Genomic DNA, 16,661 nt, shown 5'->3' on the forward strand with positions numbered 1-16,661 from the left:
CTCACGAAAGCTCATGCTCAAATAAATTGGTTAGTCTCTAAGGTGCTACAAGTACTCCTTTTCTTTTTGTTAAAATGTGTATAATGGGTGAACTGCAGAGTTTCATTTTCCCTTAACCTCTGAGAGAGACACGTGTGACTCGTTCTTAGCATCTTTCTGAGAAATCAAGGGTGAGTTCTTGCAACCCCATTATCTAAGCCAGATATTTATCAGTCTGGTCTAAGCTTTTTTTTTTTTTTTTTTTTTTTTTTTGAGAGAGAGAGAGAGAGAGAGAGAGAGAGTGAGTTCTTTTAATGAAAATTGTGAAAATCTTAGAACTTCCTGTGTGGGGGGAGGGTCATCAGTGAAATGCAAACTAGAGGCCACAGATCGGCTCAGAAGGGATCTTTATCATCCTTTCTCCCTGTGAATGTACATCTGAGTATGCATTGTGGATGGGATATTGTGGATGGGTACATTAGGATGGGATAGGAAAGATGACATGGAAGGCAGTTTAGAATGTTGTATAACTTTTTGTTCATATTTAAATGCATGTAACATGTTGAGCTCTTTTGAAAATCTGGCCCTAATTGTTTAAGTAGCAGGAAAATTAATTTGCCTGGCTGATGAACTGAACATTAGTTTCAGTTTAAGAGCTGTATTGCAGGAACCTTTTGAATAATCTCTGATATCAACACGCTTATCCTTTTTTATACATATCTAGTATAGACCCGCCTAAGTAACATAGGTATCTAAAGGCTGCCTTCTTCATAACATTAATAGTGCACTCTTGCAGAGTAGTTTAATACATAATTATATTATAACTCTGCTGAAAATGAAAAAAAAACGCTCTTGACAGCACGTTCACTGTGGTGTTCAGCAGGTCCCTTCTAGTCACGTTTTGAGTCTTCTACAAAGACGCATGTTTAAAGCAAATAGCTCTCCCTCTTCAGGACAGATGCTTGGGTTAGTTGATGACTCTCATTTAATTATAAATGCAGATGGACAATTATCCATTTATCATGTGCCTATTAAGCATTGTCTGTTGCTCAATTTCAGTGCAATATTGACCTTGTTACTACTGCTCCTTTGTTGTTATTACATTCCTCTACCTTCCCTGATTCTCACATTGGTTTTCTTCACCCAGACACTTTTTTCCCAAATACATGCTTTAAACTAAAAAAGATACAGCAACAACAAAATAGAAATATAAAATTTGGAAGCAAGCAACCTAAGAGCATCAGGTCTATTTGCAATGCTTCAAAATGCATTTTCTATTATGTTTGAGGCAACATAGCAAAAACAATACTGTTGACAAAATGGGATATATTCAAAATATTTAACTTTTAAACTGCAGTAATATATGCAAATCACTATGCAAATATCTGAATCCTTTTACTTTTAAAAATGTTGCCGTCTTCCTCATTTACATGCTTATACCTGTGCCTGCTAGTATTGCTGTAAGACATGATGGATCCTAATGATGGATTTTCTGAATCCTGATTTAGTTCTGTTCCATCTGTTCAGGGAGGTTGTCATTTTATGACATCACTATGGGGATAAAAATTTAGAGAAAGGTGGATTGCGACAATCTGATGTGCTCCATAATACACACTTCTTTAAAAAAAAAAAAAAAAAAGGCAGTAAAAAACATTTTTCTACGTATTATTTCAGTCAGTAGATTTTAAGAGACCGTTTTTGCTTGTTCCTTAACTGTGCATATAGTAACTATGAAACGTGTAGAAGTGGTTTCAACTCTCGATCTATCCTAGCCTCTTTGCCAAAATAACCGTACAAATAAGCAGTTACTGTATATTCACAATGCATCTTATTTAGTTGTGCACAGTAAAATATATATCTTTCAGGACTACAGTTTGCTATATGAAGAGGCAAAGTATTTTCAGCTCCAGCCCATGCTAGGTGAAATGGAAAGATGGAAACAAGATCGGGAGACTGGCCGTTTTTCAAGGTCCTGTGAGTGCTTGGTGGTGCGTGTTGCTCCAGATCTTGGAGAGAGGATTACGCTGAGTGGCGATAAATCTTTGATAGAAGAAGTTTTTCCAGAAATTGGCGACGTGATGTGTAATTCCGTCAATGCTGGCTGGAATCACGACTCCACCCATGTCATCAGGTTTCCATTGAATGGATACTGTCACCTCAACTCAGTTCAGGTACGAAGTCATGAGTGTATCATTTTAAAAGTAGACCAATGATTGATTTTGTGCCAATGGACTGACTCTCTTTACCTTAACTCCAGAAGGTTTCAGTGGGCAAAAGCAACTGGAGACTTTGAGGTGGCTAGTAAGAATAGGTTTAGTTCCACAGGTTAGGGCTGACTTCCTTAACTTATTTCACATGTATATTTCCTAAACATCCTTGCAAAAGAACAAACATTGCTGAAACAAATTACTTTGAAAACCATGCAACTTCCCCAGTGTTAGTCAAGTGTTTTGTGTTTGATCAGGAGCACCCTGGTGCATGTGTTGTGTTGCCATTTATGTTTTGTGTTGGATGTGAGATCTATTCTTTCTTCCTGTTCTATGAGGAAACATCAGTGAGGACATGTGTCTGCTTCTGACAAAGTGGGGCATATTTATTTCAGGGTCCATGGAAACATGCTGATTTCTTCCTGTTGTTCTTGGATATTTTTTCCATTTTATTATGAAATAATGAGAAGCAATAGTACATAAAGTGAGTCGCCTTGGTGTAAAATAAATCTGTCCTGAAATGGCTGAGGAACCCTGGGAGATAAATGTTAGCAAATCTAGAGTAAGTTTGTAATAAACTAGTCACTTGCAGTGTTCTCTCCCTCATCCCCTGGATTGGTGACAGTAAGGAATTTTCTTCTTTTAGCAACTGCACCATATTCAACAAGTGTTTGTAGGTCAAGTATCTTTCAGTTCTGGAATTTTCATCAATACCTTTGTTGTTGTTTTTATTTAGATGCACCTGTGCAATGCTTTACACAGAGATACTTGTATCTGCAAAAAATTCTAAATTAGACCTATACATTTTCCTCTCCCACTCACCCATCACTATGTTACATATGTAACACTCAGTGACCAGGTCAGATGAGGTCAGTCCTTTTAAAGACAGACTAGGAATAATTTTTCAGAAGTAATTCTTCTTCTTTAAGTATATGTCCCTATGTGTGCTCCACTGTAAGATGTGCGTGCGCCCATGCACTTTCAACCAGAGATTTGAATCAGCAATGTTCTATGGCTCCATGCCTGCACACTACACAATCTTGTGCTCCAGAATAATGGTATATAGGGAGGAGCAGACCCACCACCACTCCAGTTCCTTCCAAAATGCCAGCCACTTGAGTTGGAACAACTGAGGTGTCCACTGCTTCCTGGAAGCTATTTCTTTTGTTTTATTTACTCAATATTTGTTTTGGTTTTGTTTCAATATTTGCTTTCCTTTTTAAATTTTGCATAAATTTGTGTTTATTTGTGACCGCCTCCACCCTGGGTTCCTTGGCACTGATTCCTTGGCCTTCCTCATTGGCTTAACTTCTGGGGTATGCCAGTGGCTCCAGGAGTCAAATCCTGCCAGACCTACAATAGAATTTTCACCAGACTGACAGGCATTCTAGCTGTCTCTGGTGTCTCAAAAACTCTCACATCCCGTCTAAGTGCAAAGATGCACAGAGATTAAAAGCATGTTTCACAAAGAAAGGAAGGTAAGATTGAAGCTTCTCCTCATGGCACACTCCTTAAGGTCTGTAGGGTCTGAGTCCTTCCTCCACTCCCCGCAATGCTTCGGGAGTGACTGAAGTTGCTTCAGAGATGAAGCACCCTAAGAAAAGAGAGCCTTTCTTCTGAGAGAACCTCCAGAAAAAGGGGTAAGTCACCTCCTTAGAATGGATCCCAGGGAGACCTCATGTCCCATAATGAGTACCTGCAAGGCTCGAACAGACTGACACTGAGGTCTCGGTACCACCTAAGCAGAGGTCCTGTTCAGATTAGCCTACCAGCAAACAGCACTGATAAGCACTTTCCCCAGCACCATCTTGACATCGGGACTCATCTAAATCCAAAGACTCAAGAAAATCTGAGATGCTGGTACTAAAGCCTTCCAAGAAGTCAGATAGAACCCTTTCAAGCCTCTGCTCCCTCTCCAGTACCATTAACTTTGGGTGGCATGCACTTGGAGCATAGAGCTAATATTTCAGTGGCCACTCTACCACCGACGTCAACAGCCCCCACTTCTCTTTAGCAGCTAGAACTTCGGTACCACTCCCAGTTCCAACTGCCCATTGCCATAGGCCTCTGGCACCTTAGCAATTCTTTTTGGAGGAGGATCTGCTCATCTCAGAGGAACTGAAGTCTCTACCGCTTAAGGGGCACTGAGAGAAGTTACCTGCCAATACAGATATGTCCACTGGTTATCTCCTTCTCTCATCTCACGCTAGGAGCCGGGCTCCCAGTACTCACCCATCCTCCAGTGCCTTCATAGCCCCCAGCACGGTCTCTGGCAACAACACCATGAGCTTCTGCTTTGGACATGGGACGCTACCTCAGACTCTGAAACGTCTGGGCAGGGCTCTTCCTTGCTGTACCATCTTACACTGCTTGCGGTGTACCCTAGCGAGAAATCACCAGAACCCAGAAGGCACTCTGGGCATTTTGAACACGAATATTCCTGGGGACTCTCCCCTTACCCACCTTATTGGAATCCCTGGACGTCTTAAGGGCACCAATTCTGTAGGGTTCCTGTCTGGAAAAAGCCGTGTTTTGACTTTCCACAGGGGCTGCAACGACCTTTGGCATGGCAGCAATAGTCTCCTGTACCATATTTCTCATAAATATTGGAGGACATTCAGGAGCTACTTGCAGAAGAGGAGCTACTTCCTCACACAAGTCCTTCTCCTCCCGCCCCCCCCCCCCCCGCCCGACAGTGTGGCGATGCTGCCGCCGCCACCACCCTCCTATGCAGAAAATTTTATGGTATTCCAGGACCTAATGACACAACCTGCAAAATCTGTTCAAATCTCCTCAGAGGAGGTACAAGTATCTCAGCCCTCTCTGGATATTCTATGTGTCCCCCATCCCCCACCCGCAAGTAAGATAACTCTGCCTATTAATGAGGTGCTCTTGCCTCTAGCCTGGCAGATCCCTGCCACTCTTGCATGTACCTTCAAATGGACAGACAAAAAATATTCCGTATGAGTGAAAGGGCTGGAGTATTTCTTCCCTCACCCCACCCCCCAGCTCCGTTGTGGTGGACGCAGCCAACAAGAAAAACCACCAAACTCACTCAAGATTAACACCCTCTGAAAAAGAGGCTCAATACCTAGACCTCCCCAGCAGGAAGAGTCACTCGTCCGCTGCTCTTCAATTTTAAGTAACAAATTGTCATGCCCTGATGCCAAAATATGATTTCATAGAATCATAGAATATCAGGGTTGGAAGGAGCTTCAGGAGATCATCTAGTCCAATCCCTGGCTCAAAGCAGGACCAATCCCCAACTAAATCATCCCAGCCAGGGCTTTATCAAGCCTGACCTTAAAAACCTCAAAGGAAGGAGATTCTACCACCTCCCTAGGTAACGCATTCCAGTGCTTCACCACCCTCCTAGTGAAAAAGTTTTTCCTAATATCCAACCTAAACCTCCCCCACTGCAACTTGAGACCATTACTCCTCATTCTGTTATCTGCTACCACTGAAAGCGGTCTAGATCCATCCTCTTTGGAACCCCCTTTCAGGTAGTTGAAAGCAGCTATCAAATCTCTCCCCACCCCATTCTTCTCTTCCACAGACTAAAGAATCCCAGTTCCCTCAGCCTCTCCTCATAAGTCATGTGTTCCAGTCCCCTAATCATTTTCGTTGCCTTCCGCTGGACTCTTTCCAATTTTTCCACATCCTTCTTGTAGTGTGGGGCCCAAAACTGGACGCAGTACTCCAGATGAGGCCTCACCAGTGTCGAATAGAGGGGAATGATCACGTCCCTTGATCTGCTGGCAGTGCCCCTACTTATACAGCCCAAATTCCATTGGCTTTCTTGGCAACAAGGGCACACTGTTGACTCATATCCAGCTTCTCATCCACTGGAACCCCTAAAATAAAATAGGTCATTCTCTGCAGAACTGCTGCCTAGCCATTCGGTCCCTAGTCTGTAGCAGTGCATGGCATTCTTCCATCCTAAATGCAGGACTCTGCATTTGTCCTTGTTGAACCTCATCAGATTTCTTTTGGCCCAATCCTCTAATTTGTCTAGATCCCTCTTATTCTATCCCTACCTTCCAGTGCATCTACCACTCCTCCCAGTTTAGTGTCATCTGCAAACTTGCTGAGGCTGCAACCCACTCCATCCTCCTGATCATTAAGGAAGATATTGAACAAAACTGACCCTTGGGGCACTCCGCTTGATACCGGCTGCCAACTAGACATGGAGCCATTGATCACTACCCATTGAGCCCGACAATCTAGCCAGCTTTCTATCCACCTTATAGTCCATTCATCCAGCACATACTACTTTAACTTGCTGACAAGAATACTGTGGGAGACCGTGTCATAAGCTTTGCTAAAGTCAAGGAATAACACGTCCACTGCTTTCCCCTCATCCACAGAGCCAGTTATCTCGTCATAGAAGGCAATTAGATTAGTCAGGCATGACTTGCCCTTGGTGAATCCATGCTGACTGTTCCTGATCACTTTCCTCTCCTCCAAGTGCTTCAGAATTGATTCCTTGAGGACCTGCTCCATGATTTTTCCAGGGGCGGAGGTGTGGCTGACTGGCCTGTAGTTCCCCGGATCCTCCTCCTTCCCTTTTTTAAATATGGGCCCTACATTAGCCTTTTCCAGTCGTCCGGGACCTCCCCCGATCGCCATGAGTTTTCAAAGATAATGGCCAATGGCTCTGCAGTCACATCCGCCAACTTCTTTAGCACTCTCAGATGCAGCGCATCCAGCCCCATGGACTTGTGCTCATCCAGCTTTTCTAAATAGTCCCAAATCGCTTCTTTCCCCACGGAGAGGGCTGGTCGCCTCCTTCCCATGCTGTGCTGCCCAGTGCAGTAGTCTAGGAGCTGACCTTGTTCGTGAAGACAGAAGCAAAAAAAGCATTGAATACATTAGCTTTTTCCACATCCTCTGTCACTAGGTTGCCTCCCTCATTCAGTAAGGGGCCCACGCTTTCCTTGACTTTCTTCTTGTTTGCTAACGTACCTGAAGAAACCCTTCTTGTTACTCTTAACATCTCTTGCTAGCTGCAACTCCAAGTGTGATTTGGCCTTCCTGATTTCACTCCTGCATGCCTGAGCAATATTTTTATACTCCTCTCTGGTCATTTGTCCAATCTTCCACTTCTTGTAAGCTTCTTTTTTGTATTTAAGATCAGCAAGGATTTCACTGTTAAGCCAAGCTGGTCGCCTGCCATATTTACTATTCTTTCTACACATCGGGATGGTTTGTCCCTGTAACCTCAATAAGGATTCTTTAAAATACAGCCATCTCTCCTGGACTCCTTTCCCTCTCATGTTATTCTCCCAGGGGATCCTGTCCATCAGTTCCCTGAGGGAGTCAAAGTCTGCTTTTCTGAAGTCCAGTGTCCGTATTCTGCTGCTCTCCTTCCTTCCTTCCTTGTGTCAGGATCCTGAACTCGACCATCTCCTGGTTACTGCCTCCCAGGATCCCCTCCACTTTTGCTTCCCCTATTAATTCTTCCCAGTTTGTGAGCAGCAGATCAAGAAGAGCTCTGTCCCTAGTTGGTTCGTCCAGCACTTGCACCAGGAAATTGTCCCCTATACCTCCCCAAAACTTCCTGGATTGTCTGTGCACTGCTGTATTGTTCTCCCAGCAGATATCAGGGTGATTGAAGTCTCCCATGAAAACCATGGCCTGTGATCTAGTAACTTCCGTTAGGTGCGGGAAGAAATCCTCGTCCACCTCATCCCCCTGGTCCGGTGGTCTATAGCAGACTCCCCCACGACATCACCCTTGTTGCTCACACTTCTAAACTTATTTCAGAGACTCTCAGGTTTTTCTGCAATTTCATACCGGAGCATACTTCAACAACTGTTCAAAATTTACTCATTTTATTGATCACTTGCCACAGGACAAGAGGGAGCAGTAACAAGCCCTCATTTCCAAAGTCCACTAATCACCAGAGTTTCCTTGCAGACCGCCCTCAATGCTGCTGACATAGCCTCATGATCTCTGTCCACTACTGTGGTGACTGATAAGCATCCTGGCTCCAGTCTTCCAACCTTTCTAGGGAGATGCAAAACATGGTGAAAGACTTCCTCTTAGAAGGGCCTAAGCTGTTCAGTGGTGATACTGTTGCCTCCCGCCACTCCTTCAAGGATTCAAGGGCAACCTTAAGGTCACTTGGCATTTATATACGTGACAGGACAACGATTCCAACCATTCCAGTACCCACCCTATCACACCTATAAGGTCCAAACCTCATAAGAGAGAACCACCCCTGACAGCAACCCCCCTACCTGGGCTTCCTTCTAAATAACTGTTTTGACAGCTGGGTCAGGGGACATGAGCAATCCCCTCTGGATCTGCTCTGTGAACCCAACTTCCATCCTCCCTTTAGGAACCGCCTATCCCAATTTCTACCTACTTGACAATTTATCACCACAGACAAGTGGATTCTGAAGGTGGTTTGGATGGGATATTCTATTCATTTCCATTCTGTCCCCCCTTCCACTCCTTTTTCAGGAACCCATCTCAGCCTGTCCTGCATCTGGGAGTAATAGAGCCGGTTACCCTAGAATTTGTGGGAGAAGGTTTTTATTCTAAATATTTCCTGGTTTCCAAAAGAAATGGCAGCTGGAGGACAATTGAAGACCTCAGGAAACTGAACACCTACATTCTTTTCCAGCACTTGAGGATGGTGACTCTGGCTACCATAATCCCATCCTTGAATCTGGGGGGTTGGTTTATTACCCTTGACATTCAAGACATGTATTTTCACATTGCTATGCACCCTTCCCAAAAACGCTTTCTACATTACATCGACAGCTCAGAACACTATCAATACCATGTCCTTCCCTTCTAACTCTCCATTGCCCCATGGGTCTTCATGAAGATTCTCTCAGTACTATTGGCTTCCCAAGGGGGTGTTCAGCTCTGGAGGTCATGCTTCACCTCCCGCCCTCCTTCCCTTCATCTGCAGAGTCTCCGACTCTGTAGTTGAGAAGGAACCATAGCAACAGTGGGTTCAATCCTCCTTATATACCTTCACTCTGGAGCACAAGGACACGGACACTGTCGATTCAAATCTCTGATTGGTAGCGCATGGGCCCGCACATTCTATGGTGGAGCATCCATAGGGACAAAACAAAGTGAAGGACTCAAGTTACTGAAAGGTAAGTAACCTCTCTTTTTTTTTTTTTTTAAATGCATTAGAAAGTTGTGGGTGGGGGGGAATGCAATGGTATCTAAAGGAAAGCTACTAATTAAGACATTCTAGCAGAGTCTGTTAGCAGAGCTGTGCATTCTTTGTTCTTCACCTGGATCACAGTTTATACAAGGTCGCAATCTAGCTACTGCAAGTTGATCATCCTTCACCAGCAGTAGCAGTCTTGGTTTTTTGTTGTTTATTTTACATTTATTTTCTCTCTTTGCAGGTACTTGAGAGGTTGCAGCAAAGAGGCTTTGAGATTGTTGGCTCATGTGGAGGAGGGGTGGACTCTTCCCAATTCAGTGAATACGTACTGAGGCGAGAACTCAGAAGGACATCTCGTGCACCCTCCGTCATTCGAATAAAGCAAGAGCCTCTGGACTAAATGGACATGTTTCTTTATGCAAAAAAGGGACGTTACATGTGCAGTTTGGACACCAAACAAGTCCTGGAACTAAAATTGAATAAAGACGCCTTTGTATGAAATATAGAGACCACACCTGAATTAATATGGGAGCATTTTGAATCGTAATAATAATAACCTCAAGGTGTAATTATATGTCAAAAGATAGGAAATGCAAACAAAGGAAGGGGGGGAAATGGGAAGGTAGGGTTGGTGCTGTGATAGCCATTAAGTGTCCTAGGCCTTCTTTAGGCCCACTTAACGGTAAACAAGCCATTATCATCAGAGGGGAGACAGAGTTCTCCTATACATTTTCCATTACCAGAGTCCATCCACTTTCCCATGTGTATGTCTTGATTCAAGTTTATTTGCATATGGAGGTTTGTGTCGGTGTCTTTTTAGAGGTAACCAGGCAGGAGGACTTCAGGAAACATCCATCCATTGCAGTGAAAGATAGTTGACTGAGATTTTAAACATAGTCTGTACAGATGTCAAACACTTTTGTCTGCCCTCACAGATGTGAAAAGTTACTCTTTTTTTGTTTTAAATGAGTTGAGTTTTTTGTTTTTGCAATGGGACCAGAATTAATACTTGGTAGGGTTGCTCTAGTTTGAATCAGCTGCTTTCCTACAATTTTTTAAATTGTATAATGACAGGATACAATAAACTCTGTTTAAAATAATGAGGGTGTGGATTAAACCAACAAAAGCAAAAGAAATTTAATTAAAATAATCAGTCAGTAGCTCACTCTGTTATGCTTCCCCTAGTCCTATTCGGGTTGCAGAATAGCAAGTTATCTTGCATACAGAGAGCAAACTGCAATTCCCATGCTGGGTAGAGTGAGTTACAGGAAATAGATGCTCTCATTGGCCTATATTAGAAAACCTGTCTGGTGCACCCTATATTGCTGGTTTACATTCAACACTAGTTTTTTAAGCTTTGTCTGAGTTTGAAAAGAGGCTATTGTGGTGATGGGACCATTTTCAATACTGGTAAAACTTAAAATAATAATAATAAAAGTTTGGCCCAGAGAAATCAGTCATGAAAATAATGCCAGGTAAATGTTCTGAAACCTATAACTAATAATAGTCACATCATTCCTTTTTTAAACATGGAGTTGGCAGCTGTAACTCTGAATTACCTTAATGACTGTAAGTCAGAATGTTTGTTTTTAATGTTGTTAATTTCCCTCATTTAGGGCTAATAAGCTTCTGCCTGGAAGTGAGACCCTTTGGCTACACCATTGACCTTATTATTCTTATTACTAGGCAGTAACTTTGTACACAGTTATCCTGCAAGTTATTCTTATTGTGCAACATCTCATTGAAATCAATTGTGCACGTGCCCAGTTGATGTCAGTTAGACTTTGCAAAGTAAACATAATGCGTAAATGACACTACTGCACAAACTGTTCATGGGTTGATGATTTTATCACATAAGAGGCACCAGCAACCACATTATCTTTCGTCCAAAATATTTCTTTATGCAATATTACACTATATGACTGTGTATTACTATGGAAAATCCTATTGAATCAATGGTGCAGGCATTCCATTCATTTCAGTGAGACCTTGCTATTTATTTAAAAAAACATTGTGAAAAGTAAATACTCCATGTAACAAGGTTTTTAATATAGTTCTGATAACTGAAAAAAGTAAACCATTTTTTCTGTTTTTTATTAACATTTAGGAGAGGGAGGGATATTTAATATTTTCTTGGCAGTGCATCCCATTGTGATTTGAAATGAGCAGGTTATGGAACCACAGCGGGGTGGGGGGGGGGGGGGAGAGGAACTCCAGAAATCTAAGTTGGGTAGACAGTTATAAGGTTTTAGTTTCCTGCTGATCTGTAGGTATACACTTAGGAAAAGCTAAAATAGCTGCAAAACAATGCTTGTTTTTGAGTAATAGTAAGTACTCCTCTTACAAAATAAATAAATGCTTGTACTCCCCCCCCCCCCCCCCGAAGTTGGTTGTTAGTTTGCACAGAGGTGGAAAAGGAAACAGCTGAATCCATGGGAAATAAATATTGTAACCAATCTTTAAACTGAACATAATTGGAGATGGTCGAATAACAGTTGTGACTTTGAAAAACAACAACCCACAGCCCAGGAATTGATATTTGCATTGGTGCAAAGTAGTCTGAAATGGTTGCAACTGAATCTGAATCTGAAAAACTTGAATATACATTATGGAAACTCTGCCAGGCTGTCTGAGTGTAGTGTAGCTACTGGGACCTTGACTTATTACAATGCACCTGTCTGTCCTCTGGTCTGTGTAAGCACAGAGATCATTGGGGTGGATGGGAAACAGGCATCAAAAGAATTCACTTTATCTTTCCTCTTAAATTCTACCACAAAACATTTTTGTTGCTGTTTTTTCAAGTTTCTGGGTTTTGTTCAGATGGCAGTTTTGTGGCTCTTTATACAACATACCTGTTCAGCTCCCTGAAGCCGGAGAAACTTCCTGTTCTTTCCAAATCCCTGAATGGCCAGATATGCTTTCACTGAATGTTCATTCATTAGGAAATGAGTCATAAATCATTCGGAGACCCTGAATGTAAATGTCACTGTAATTATGTTGTAGTTATGGAGTAAGAGGTCACAGACAAAGTAATGACTAATGAAAAGTAATAAGATGCAGGAATAAACAAAACATAGATTTTTAGAGAGGAAACAGATTAGTTTTGTGCACATGAAGGTCACGCTTGTAACAATGTGTCTTTAAAATGTTGCTTAGAAAATCTGATCAGTAGACACGAGCAAAATATCCAGTAAGAGAAACAGAAAGGATGAGTATAAGGACAGCTCATTTCTGGAGGCTAATAATTTTTACTTGCACAATAGTTTTATTTATCTATTTTTTTAGTATAACTGTATTTTATGCCATCAGTGGGTGTTTTATTTAGCTATACCAAGTGGAAAAATGGCAATGAATGCCAACTCTACATGTCTGGCAGGTTGATTAAGCAACTATCAAAGGGACTGCTGTGCATGTACTCTGAAAATGCCACGTGACACACCCTTCCTTGAAATAAAATTTTGGAGGAGGAAAAACTCTGACTTCCAAAGAACTGTGGTAGCATTGTTGCTTTTTGAAAAGTTAACACTGGATTTTTACAAGTAGCTCTCAAAGGTTTCACTTCTGAAATCCAGTACAGTTCTTTCCCAAATTCAACCTTAATATACACTAGGTAATGCAAGTCTTTATATATAGTGACTCTTGAAACTCCCAGATCTGATGAGTCCCTAAACTGAACTAATCAATCCTTTCTCCCTTTGATCAGGTGGGAAAAAATTAAGTCCCTATTTTAGTCACATTTGTAGAATTGCTACATACCAAAAAGTACTTGGTAATTCTGTTCCCCACTCCTCTTATAACAGGAGCTTTGCCCAGTTCCATTCTGCAATTTCTTTTCCCAATTCATTGCCATGAATCTAGGAGAAAGCTGAATTGTGTCTTTTAAACTGCACTGGTCACCAGGCTCATATTTTCAATTGTTGGCTAGCAGGGGCATGAGTAATTGGGAAGCAATTTTGGGGGGAGGAAGGGAGGACTGTATCACACTGAAATTTGACTAAGTTGGTCATGCTGCACAGTGAAGTTAATCCACAGGATGAAAAGTCATATGACTGAAGATGTAACAAAAGCCAGCAGGGACATCAGTGGAGCCTGACTCTGGCTACAGAGGACCATCTGAAGGTATATTATTATGCTAAACGTGAGCTGATTTTTAATTTACAAAGAAATAACTTGTTCGTGGACCCTGAATATTTTCCATAGACCTTTTCAAATTGGTTCATACTTTAATTATAAGGTTTTGCATTCCCATGAGTGAATTATCAAATACACTTTCTCTTTGAAGTCCACATTTTTTTAACAGATAACTTGGAATTCTATTGACCAGTGTTTATTTTTTAGAGAAATAAAACAATTTACTTGAATCTGTCACTTCCTTACTGAGAAATTCTATATTATGAATCATTTCTAGTGGACAACTGGGATTTGAATGCAGGCATTCTTGTTGCCTGTGGTTTATTTACAGTGGAAATGAAACCAAGAAACCCTCAGGGCCTTTAGACCAGTTGATTTTTCTCAGACTTCAGTTTGAATGGTTTATTATTTCTTGAGCTGCAGGGATCACCAGCACCAAAATCAATACTTTGCATTAAGTCTCTGTGTTGTCTTTGGCTATTACCTCACCGAGCTGGTTATTCAAGCCCCCAGAAATAAACTGAGTATGTTGGATCAGATGTTCTGTGTTTGAGATAGAAGCTGTTGAAATCAAATCACCACCCCTCTTCCAACACAGATGCAAGATATATAGTTGAATTGATAGTACAAAAGTTTCCTCCCAGCATTCTATAACTGTAACTTGAGCGAGAGCATTGTTTTCATATTAGCCAATGACTAACTTCAGTATTTGATGGCATGTTAATATTAGCACTTGAAATTGTCCTTCTTTTGGATAAGACACTTGTTTTCAAAAGTAGAAATGTCCCGTGGGAGATGCTGGATACTTTTTGTTTTCTGTAAATATATATATTTTTATAACTTTCTTGGCCTGCAGTTTAATACATTATTGTGCCATATGTCCATGAAATAAACAAGAGAAATTATCAATAGCTAACTTCAGATTTTCTTTTAAGAACCAGATTCTGCTCCCCTTTGCTCACATTGGATAGTAGTTTACTCCTTAATTAATCTCGTTTGGATTTGATTAGACTATTTCATGGAGAAATGCGCTACGTAATGGGGGTAGGGGGTCAGAATCTGGGCCAAAATGATCAATTGCCCACAATCCTGTATTTTAAAATTTAAAAAAAAAACCTTACATTTTAATATCAGATCAGAGTGAGAGAAACGCACCTTGTCTCACAGCAAAGTTTAAACATTGCATTCCTGACAACTCCTCCTATTTTCCCATTAGTGTGAAAAATTTGCCCTGAAGTGACCAGCTCCTGTGTCTGTACGTGCAAGTCATGCTGAGCACTTGCTGAGCTACACTGGTCAGCTCTATTGCATTTAAGAGTACAGCTTTGATTAGCTTTTGTGGATGGATGGTGGAGGAAAGAGAAAGATCCATGTGATTTGTCTCTGTACTCTGAGTTGGGACTGATAAATGAGTTCATCTATAACACCAAATAGTCTTTCTGTTTCTGTTCTACTATGTAGCTTGTCAGTATTTTTTTTCTGAGGAAAATATGTTATATTGGATGCCTGACCTTGCCTAGTCACCACTATTAAGCAGCCTGAAATTTATAGGTATGCAACATGTTAAGTACACACCTCAATTTGGGTGTCCAACCTTTTTTTAATCTATACATAAAGTCTACGTTGACACTCTAGCTTAATGTACTGTTAGTTGTATTTGTTCTGATTTTCCATTCTATTACATTCAAATTTATGGATTAGTGAGGATCAAATAAATTGATGTTTGATGCTTCAATTGATTTAATCCAGAAGAAATTACACTTGGTATACAAATCAGCACATGGGATGCTAGTTCGATCTGTAGCAGCTGTTTCACTAATCCTTACAGTTTCCTAATAAATAACCTATTTCAGATTTGTATTTGGTGTCTTGCATTGAATACAGTTATTGCCAGATAAATGGTGAAATTGGTTGTGAATCTACTTGTCTTTTCCTCTATATTGTATTTGTTCTGCTTGGGTGTATTTGAGAAGTTCCATAGTAATACTTTGCCTGCTCAGAAGATGGTACAAATCTTTAATTAAACATCTCAGCACCTGTGAGGGAGGTAAGTGCAAGCATGCTCCTCTTACAGATGGGAAAGCTGAATTATTAGAGAGTAATGATTTGTGCAAAGCTGCAAGCAAAGCGGGTAGCAGTGCCAGGATTCACACTCAGGTGTCCTTGGCACTAATCCACCATGCCATTAACTGTCCTTTCATTTCCTTCACAGTTACACTTGCTATACAAAACCACTTGGGGAACATTGATATACTGTGATGTATTACTTTACGGTTTGCTCAAATATGGCATAGCTTTATAGCCACTGCCTTTCAGTCTCAATTTTTAAAATTCCTGTGTTGATCTTGCATATTCTCTTGGATTTTTTTCTTGTTCCAGTTATAAAACAAAAAACTGACGTGTTTAAATAACCTCTGTTTGGTTCTTTATCTTCGTCCTCTGGGCCAGTTCTTTAATTAGTATCTGTAGTCTTTTATTTCTGAGATTTCAATTCCCTTCCATAGAACTAAGGGATCATAGGAAAAAAAAAGCTGTATAATAAGTGAAAGAGGCCTGGTAATTCATATTAGCCATCTGAAAAAAAAAATCCAGGAAAATACACCTGCTTAAAGGGATTACAGTTCAGTTTTGATTTTTATCAATGACAGGAGTCTTTTAAAGTTATGGGTGCTAATGGATATGTTTGTTTAAGGCATGGCTTGATTTTAGCTTCAAACAATCCAAAATTGAAATTGCAAAATAAAAAAGATGAGGATTAAACCTCTACATTAACTTGGTCCTTCAGTATCTGCTTATCTTTCTCACAGTAGTACTGTGTTTGGATGAGTAGCTTAAAAAGAGTACCATATTAACAACCTTAGCCAATGCACCTTTAAAGACTCTACTGGTTGGCTTAGAGATAACAGTACTGCTCAGAATAGTCTTCTGATGCATTACTGATAGATATAAGTTAAAGCCATAAAACTTGCAGCTTTATCAGGCAATATCTACTAAATCCTGGAAGCATGTAAGATAACCTAAACGTAATCTACTTCATATCAGCTCTTCCAGTGATGGATAGCAAAACAAAAGCAGGACTAATGAAAAATTAATGAAAACAGTTACTTCCATAAGAAAAATGATCTATTTTTCCCACCTTTGTATTGATCTTAACTGGCCCTGTAAATGGAAGTGTATAATTTTATCCTAAGGTAAAGAGGGTTAGG

General features: G+C 40.9%; 2 protein-coding genes across 9 annotated transcripts in view; one reads left to right on the plus strand and one right to left on the minus strand.

Moving 5' to 3' along the window:
- The window catches only part of KCTD1 (potassium channel tetramerization domain containing 1), a 150,655-nt gene extending 135,340 nt beyond the window's left edge, over positions 1 to 15,315 (plus strand). For all 8 annotated transcript variants that reach the window (XM_075125258.1, XM_075125262.1, XM_075125259.1 and 5 more), the window contains exons 4-5: positions 1,845 to 2,150; positions 9,566 to 15,315. In XM_075125258.1, coding sequence (XP_074981359.1) covers positions 1,845 to 2,150; positions 9,566 to 9,724 — 465 coding nt within the window. In that variant the 3' untranslated portion in view covers positions 9,725 to 15,315. The remainder of the gene's footprint in view (positions 1 to 1,844; positions 2,151 to 9,565) is intronic.
- The window catches only part of TAF4B (TATA-box binding protein associated factor 4b), a 180,503-nt gene that overhangs the window by 13,101 nt on the left and 150,741 nt on the right, over positions 1 to 16,661 (minus strand). The gene's annotated exons all lie outside the window — the stretch shown is intronic.

Source organism: Caretta caretta, chromosome 2, assembly GCF_965140235.1.
Source record: "Caretta caretta isolate rCarCar2 chromosome 2, rCarCar1.hap1, whole genome shotgun sequence".
Classification (NCBI taxonomy): Eukaryota; Metazoa; Chordata; order Testudines; family Cheloniidae; genus Caretta; species Caretta caretta.